Source organism: Temnothorax americanus, unplaced genomic scaffold (genome assembly GCF_048541705.1).
Source record: "Temnothorax americanus isolate GAGA-0224 unplaced genomic scaffold, ASM4854170v1 Scaffold14, whole genome shotgun sequence".
NCBI lineage: Eukaryota > Metazoa > Arthropoda > Insecta > Hymenoptera > Formicidae > Temnothorax > Temnothorax americanus.
Window position 1 is genome coordinate 1 of NW_027509275.1, and position 7,500 is coordinate 7,500.

The window sequence follows — 7,500 nt, forward strand, 5'->3', positions numbered from 1 at the left end:
TAATAATTAAGATTTTTATTTAGTTTGTTATCTATACTGTTCATCAGCTGCGTTACCCTCTACTCTGATGCTAAGAGACTGAGTGTAATAAATCAATACTATATAAATTTAATATTTATTGCATTTGTGTTATAGAAGTTATTGTTTTACCCTATCAAGAATGGATCGATAGATCCTTTGAAATAGTTTTACATCATTCATTTACATTACAAGAAAAAATTATTTGAGGTGCAAGAGATGCAGTAAATTGCCAAGTCTAATAAGTACCCGCGTCAATATATACTATGTATACTAATTCACATTCTCAATTGTGCTACTGTTATTATTTGTCATCAGACAATTATAAACATACACATAATAATTAGATAGATATTATATATATATACGCATGTGTGCATAAGAATATATGTAATTTATAAAAAGCGGGTGCTTATCAGCCTTGATACGTTACTGCCTTCTGCTACGCGGACGGCCAGAAAGCATTTTCAGGTTCAGGTCGTATTGCTAAAGAATCCAAGACGCGGCAACGCCGCGCGGCGTTGCCGCGTCTATAGCATATGTCTCTCTACCGTGCGTCCGTGTGAGCAATTCAGTGGTGTGTGTACGTGTACGGACATACACCACTTCATAGAGAGAGCCTGAAATTAGTTGGTAACACTGAAACCGGAGTTTCGCGTTGTCACCACGCGAGGTCTCCAATATCAGTTCGGCCTTTGCTTTTAGTTGACAGAGTTGACATTACCGACGTCGAGGAAGTTCGGCCTTAGCTTTAGCATCCCCTTAAATGCAATTTATATGTCAGCGACGCGATTAAAACGCGAGGTTTGCAGCTATTATCGCAAGTATGAGCACGAGAAGTTTATTACTTATCACAATGTATTATTGTAATGCCACTGCAATACAAAATACAATGCATGTACATACAATGTATTGCTGTAGTGCCAGAGGTGCCATTTGACTGCAATCTTCTGATGTATGTACTGACGAGTGGTTTTTTTGCAGCAGAAACTTTACAGATGGATCTCGATGCTACCTTCGACTGCAACGGTAAGGTGAATGTCAACGACTGGCAGCTGAGCACAGGTGGGCTGTTTTATCGCAGAGAGGTGGACAATGCGGTTTTCCCACAAACAAACTGTCCCTTTTCCCATGTGGAAGTCAGGCTTTTCGACTGTGTCATGCCCGCAGCGGTCGCCGTGATGAATCTTAAACATCTTATTAATTGCATGAAGTAAGAATGTTTCTTGAGAAAAAAAATTTTCTTCATTGTTACCTTTACTGGCTCTACTAGGTGAACTATGGCCAGTATTCATAGGGCCGGTATCACAGTCTTCGATCAACGTGATTCTCCCTAGATTCTCTGATTAAACTCACTCTTCGTCTCTTTCTAGGGGGATAGTTAGAAAGAGATGCAGAGTGAGTTTAATCGGAGAATCACGTTAATCGGAGACTGTGATACCGGCCCACAGTCTTCAAGATCGTCTTAAGTAATGTCTTAAGACGCTAATACGGCTCTGTGATTGGTTCATGACATCTTAAGATTGAACTTAAGACAGTCTTAAATATAACTATTATGAATACCGGCCTATATGAACTATAATACATCAATCATACTTGTCTCTTTGGTAGGATGCAGCTGAAAATATTAAACAGACAGGAGAGACCAGTCATATCTGGATTATGCAATAATGATAATGTCAATTACTTTTCTCTAAGGAGGATGATTTGCAAATTTATTGTATATTTCCGTGCGTACATGAACAGGTAAGTGGAATGTTTATATCTCTACGATGTTTTGATTTTGCGATAAACAACTCAAACTTACGTTTCGATATTGCAGTATAAAGTGGGATCTTGGTGCGTTAGAAGCAGTAATGCCTGAAATCAGCAAAGATGTAGATACTCTGTTTGATTGCGTTAAACATTTTCTCAGTATGCTACACACCATCCCAGATTCGACTCTGCATTATGCTGCTTCTAATACAGGCAACAAGGTGATTAAAGAAATTTATTGCCTTTGGCTGAGCGATACAACGTAATACAGTTGTTTTTGTTTCAGTGTAATCAGCCAGAGTTTCATTTGTACCACATGCATCTAGAACTAAGGTGGTTCTTCGCCACGTTAATACATTCGAGAACTATATGGTACCAATATCACACACAGTTGGAGGAGTTCGAAAACACCGCTGAAATTGCCATCAATGATCTCCTATATTCTGCCTTGAAAATATTTGAGAGGGTAATAAAAACGGTTGAAGCATTTAACTCATTTCCTGTAATAAACGCGTTATTTTATATCTCTCTTTACTTTTTTATTCAGTTAGCTTTAAGCCGGACTGTGGATCTCACGCAGAAAACGCCATACTGCTGCACATGCACGCGAGAATTGTGGCTCATGTTTCAAATATTTGCCGACAGTTTAGGAGAAAGGCAGAAAACTAAGGTAAACTACTACTAATAATTTTGCAGATGTATATTCTTATTGTAATAAAAACTGTTTTTAGATGTTTTGGGACCTTGTAAATAGTTGTGTCGATAGAGTACTGAGTAGGAATCAATCCCAAGCAATATTCTGGCACAAAAGCGTGGACTCCTCTCTGCCAGATTGTAAAAATCCCGAATTGTTTTGCATCTGGATAATATATCATCTGTCTCTGTTGTACGGATACAGTAACGATGGCGTATACCTGCAGTCTAATTCTCCAAGGGTAATATATAACAAATTAGATTGAAGTTCACAGATCAAGTAACAAATATGTATGTCCATTTACAGATTAAATCAAATTGCGAACAAATTGAAAAGGTTCTGAAAGCTTACGTGTGTAAAGGTGGAAAAGACGGTGAAAGAGATGAGCTTGATATAGAGCTCAAGATCATAATACCACTATTACACGATCTTATTATTAATTGGTGGCAACCGCGAGTGCCAATTATATCGTTTCTTTGGGACTGTTTCCACAAAAGATTAGATCAACCATTCTTATTACAGACTTCTGGACCTTGGGCCCTGTCCCTTGAAAAGTATGTTTAAATGATTTACACGTAAATTTAATATTGTAGTTACACATCCGAATAAATTAAATAAAGTCCGAATATTTTTTTTTTGTAGACAGACACCTATGGATATTCTGAAGCAAATTAATAACAGAATTTACGGCAAGTTTGAACATTCCAAGGAGTCCAGCTATGGCATGTTCTTGCACCTGATAGGTGAGTTTGTCAAAAAATTTTTAGTAGAGATTGTGTTATAAAGATCAATTTTTTTAGGTATGTTTTTAAAAAAATATGGCACGTTAGATCTTAAATATTGGAATCAAATTAAGGGGCGTGTATATACGAAATTTTCAAAGAACAAAGTAGCAGAGTTCTCCGAGAGTGGCCTCTACAACTTCATATCTTTATTTATCACTTTAGCTATTACCGCAGATATTACAAATGTAGTAAGTTAAAGTATACGATTGTGCTACTACAGTTTCATTATAATATATTATCGATATAAATTAATACACGTTTTTGCAGTGTACAACAATGTTAGATCTCTTACCATCTACGCATGAATTGAATAACGAATATAATAAAAAATGCAATCTAATCTGGAAAGGAAAACTAGCATGTCTCCTGTTGTTCAATGAAAGAAGATTATCTCTTGGTTCCATAGCTGGACATTTTACAGAAACGGTATGATCTATTTCTTATGTAAATTACGCAAATGTAAATCATATAAATTTTTTTGTATATTCTGATTTTTTGTCTTATAGATCAACTTGATAAGTTGTCGTAAAGATGAAACATCTCGTTCCATGATGACCAATTTCATTGATGTATTGAACACGATTTTATCTGGCAACGAGAAAATGAATCTAGAAGAGTTTAATTTCATCGGTGGTTGGATCGATCGTTATCTTTTGGAATGCCCAAAGAACAGAATTGCATTTTTATTAGAGATGCTGGCAAATGTCTTCGAAAAATGTATTGTCCTGCAAGTTTCTTGTAACAATTCTGGTTGGTATGTTTTTGTCTTTACCTCGAATATGCTAATTCTAGATGATATATTTTCAAGTTTGTGTAACGAACGTACAAACATTTTTGCTAAAATTTGCTTTCAGACGGTGCCAGGAAGATGTTAGACGCGCTGTGGTGTTTTGTCGCATCCAGAGTTCGCCAACTCGTCTTCGATCCCGTACTCACTGGCAATAATTATAAGATTATTTCCAAATTAGCCGTCATATTTACTTTAGAAGCAGTCAGAGAACCAGCTACCGCTAAGAAGTATAAACACTCGGCTATATCTTTATTTCAGCACTTTGCAGCATCAATATTTGTAAAAGATATAAGGTAAAAATATTTCATCTGAAAATCAGTATCTATTAAAAATAAAATATAATAATAAACTATCTCATCTTCAGAATTACCAAATATTATTTAACATCGATTCTCGAGAATGAGCAAGCTGTGCAAAACTTGAAAAAGGAAATTACAAATTTCGATACTATTCTCATCCAAGTTCGTACATACACTTGCTATATTATTACACGTTACGAAACGATCAGAAGAGTTCATAAAATACATGTTCTAGGCTTGGATAAAATGTTCCATTATTGGTTGCGAAAATAAGGAAAGTATAAGGATTCTGCAAAATTATATTATCAATCTCAGTGAAATCAAAGAGATATTCGTGTCGGATTATGATATATTCGAATTTAAGAACAGTGACGAACCTATTTTGATATTCATAATATCATTAATGAAGAAGCAGAATATTTTAAAGGTATTAGTTTTACGAATCCAGCTCGTATTTTACTCGTACTTTGATCTAGGAGCAAATTAATGCAACTGACAAAATTTCATAGTCTGAGCAAGAAAAGCTTCAATACAATGCAAAATGTAAGATGTATTTCAAAAATTTAGAGAAGTGGGCCATGTTACCTATAACGGAGGAAACAAAAGATTCGGAGATTGCATTCTGGATCTATAGATGTCTCGGTACATTGATTCTCTGCATTTCTCCGACGCTATACATTAAAGTACGTATAACTTGATGATTGCTGCTGAAATACTTACATTCTAAAAAAAAATCTTACCTTTACAGAATCAACCAAACGACATGTTAAGAACGCTCATCAACAAAATTATGTTGGTACCCGAGAACTCTGCACAGTCATATATAACATGTTTAGGAAAGAGAATATTCTCAATGATAATACTCGGTCTGGAAAAATTGAATGTCAAAAGCGACATATTATTACAAGCGATGATCAGAGATATCTTCGATCAATACCTGCCGATTTTGATAATTGAAGTAAACGGCGGTTGCAGTTTTAAAGTTTCCGATACGTTACTAAAATGTTTCAAGGAAGCAAAGAGTGATTTTCTGCGTTCGATTTTCGAAACGTTAATGTCAAACTTTTATAACATATCATCCGACAATGTCATGCACAAACACTCCAACTTGGTACGCAGTCGTAATTATTCATTCAATGTCACAGTGTGGTTGCAAATATATTTATTATACATTCACACAGATAACTTGGCTTATAAAAACATTGCTTAAAGAAGGAAGAAAATATCCCAAATATATTACAGAACACATTATTCAAATTTGTTCTCCGAACATCTTTGGATGCTATATGAAGGTTCATGATCACCATCCACATAAGTTGCACACAATTGACTTTATCAATGACGTAATTAAAAGTCCTTATTATGAAGAAGATAAATTCATCAGGTGAACAAATATCGAGATATATCTAAAGTTTAAATTATATATATAAATAATTTATAATATTAATTTTCGAATCTTCAGGGAAAAATTTCAAGCCGCTATTTCTGCTGCAGTGAAAAAATATTTGATGATAAATACGCAATTTACATTTGAGTTCATACGATCTGTCTTGTCGATAAAGAAAAGTATTATAATCAGTTTATTTCCGCAAATTGAAACCATCATACTTTATGCCGAACAATATCACCGACCCAATGCGGCATCCTTGAGGTAAGAATAATCACAAATCTCTAAATTAGAAATAATAATTCTTGTGCCTTCGTAACATGATGTAGATTAAAAATTATTATAATTTCAGGTTCCTGTCGAATCAATTGAAAAAACATATGCTGAGTGTGGACAATAATTTATGACAGGATCGTAAGAATTTATTAATAATAATTTAATAAACGCTAAATATTCTAAATAATGACAAATTTAAATTTTCTCGATTTTCGAATTAATCATCAAGTATTAATGAACAAGAACTTGATTTCAATGGATATGAAACTATTTCAATGTACAGAAATGCGTAAGTTGGTCTAAGTTTATATCAAGATACGTAACAGAAATAGAAATTATCGCTATATTATATTCAAAATAAAATTTCGATCAAAATAAGTATAAAATAAGATATAAATTATTGTCACGTATACTATGAAAATGCCACAAATCATTAGCTGCGATACACACGTAAATTTACTTAAATAACTGGCATTCATCGGTCCTATCGTGAGGTATAAGATGAAATTTACAAAACCACTTAAAACAACACACCTAAATTTGCCCCTCTACTTTCGATGTGAAAGCCTCGAACGATGGTGTTTCAACGACGCACTGGTTGTATTGCCCGGAGGCGATCGTCATCCAATTAACTCGAGACGGGACACGGCACTACGTACGGCGTTACGTAGACTTTGCTCGGCATTGCCGTTCAACAGAGACTCCAACCGTTCGAAATAATTGTCCATATTTTGTAATGTAGCACCGTCGTACGTGCCTGCAAAAATTTAAGTAATTGTACAAATGGAGCCTCGAACTGACATGGAATCAGCGAGAGAATTTTCTGCGGAAACTCACCTGGAAGCGATATGGTAGCGAAGCAGCCTGCCAGTTGAGAACGAAGAGAATCCAAGTGACGCTGCAGAGCTTGATTGGTCGTTCGTTGTTGATTAGTTTCGGACTCCAAGCGATTCACGGCTGCGTGCAGACTGTCCACGTGTCGCTGGAGAACTGCGTTCTGAGCTTCATAATCGGACGTGGCTTTCCGCAATTGTCTTAATTCAGCCTCACAGGCTGCACAGATATTTTTATTATTTTTAAAATTTGTCTACACTACTATATCTAATATATTTTACCGACTATTCGCAGTTACTGCAACTTCTTTACCTTTGTTATGATCAAGGAATTCTTCTGTGAAAATAGGGATATCGAAGCCTGTAAAATCATTGTCCTTTTCCTGCTCAACATCCTAAATAAAGAGTTTCCATTAGCGTTACGATAGATTAGCCGCAATCTTATAGTATAGTAATGTATCATCGCGTACATTCTGTTCAGCATTTACGTCCGTGCCGTTTCTCTCCTTCTTACTTTCATTTTGTCTCTCCGACTGTTTTTCGTTAAACAGCCGATATGCTTCTGTTTGTTTGTAATTGCTAAACTCGCGATTGTAGCGCTCTTTGTCTCGCTCGGCTGCATCCAAATAACGCTGCAAGTATTTACCATTCCATGCTAGTGTT

At 35.4% G+C, this 7,500-nt stretch overlaps 2 protein-coding genes across 7 annotated transcripts in view; one reads left to right on the top strand and one right to left on the bottom strand.

Moving 5' to 3' along the window:
* The first annotated feature begins 652 nt into the window (after nucleotides 1–652).
* On the top strand, nucleotides 653–6,220 carry LOC143894487 (protein MMS22-like). 3 transcript variants are annotated; one of them, XM_077400794.1, is made up of 20 exons: nucleotides 653–842; nucleotides 1,003–1,231; nucleotides 1,630–1,764; nucleotides 1,841–1,994; nucleotides 2,060–2,239; nucleotides 2,321–2,443; nucleotides 2,505–2,708; nucleotides 2,774–3,021; nucleotides 3,110–3,210; nucleotides 3,268–3,440; nucleotides 3,520–3,678; nucleotides 3,759–4,002; nucleotides 4,107–4,335; nucleotides 4,407–4,503; nucleotides 4,577–4,768; nucleotides 4,851–5,024; nucleotides 5,090–5,452; nucleotides 5,523–5,725; nucleotides 5,804–5,992; nucleotides 6,081–6,220. In XM_077400794.1, exons 2-20 carry the CDS (start codon nucleotides 1,017–1,019, stop codon nucleotides 6,133–6,135), a joined length of 3,438 nt encoding a protein of 1,145 aa, XP_077256920.1. In that variant the 5' UTR covers nucleotides 653–842; nucleotides 1,003–1,016; the 3' UTR covers nucleotides 6,136–6,220. The 3 variants fall into 3 exon arrangements, with proteins under 3 accessions (XP_077256920.1, XP_077256921.1, XP_077256922.1); XM_077400795.1 differs by having other exon boundaries at nucleotides 1,006–1,231; XM_077400796.1 differs by having other exon boundaries at nucleotides 653–822.
* Nucleotides 5,489–7,500, bottom strand: part of Hmg-2 (High mobility group protein 2) — a 3,349-nt gene continuing 1,337 nt past the window's right edge. For all 4 annotated transcript variants that reach the window (XM_077400800.1, XM_077400798.1, XM_077400801.1 and 1 more), the window contains exons 6-9: nucleotides 7,308–7,469; nucleotides 7,151–7,232; nucleotides 6,842–7,057; nucleotides 5,489–6,761 (exon numbers count right to left, since the gene is read on the bottom strand). In XM_077400800.1, coding sequence (XP_077256926.1) covers nucleotides 6,625–6,761; nucleotides 6,842–7,057; nucleotides 7,151–7,232; nucleotides 7,308–7,469 — 597 coding nt within the window. In that variant the 3' untranslated portion in view covers nucleotides 5,489–6,624. The remainder of the gene's footprint in view (nucleotides 6,762–6,841; nucleotides 7,058–7,150; nucleotides 7,233–7,307; nucleotides 7,470–7,500) is intronic.

What these genes read in the sequence shown, in the direction of transcription:
- LOC143894487 (XM_077400794.1), top strand. Translation starts at nt 1,017, where the DNA reads ATGGATCTCGATGCTACCTTCGACTGCAACGGTAAGGTGAATGTCAAC. An exon ending in CCGCAGATATTACAAATGTA is followed by an intron (nt 3,441 to 3,519) that starts GTAAGTTAAAGT and finishes ACGTTTTTGCAG; the next exon opens with TGTACAACAATGTTAGATCT. An exon ending in CTGGACATTTTACAGAAACG is followed by an intron (nt 3,679 to 3,758) that starts GTATGATCTATT and finishes TTTGTCTTATAG; the next exon opens with ATCAACTTGATAAGTTGTCG.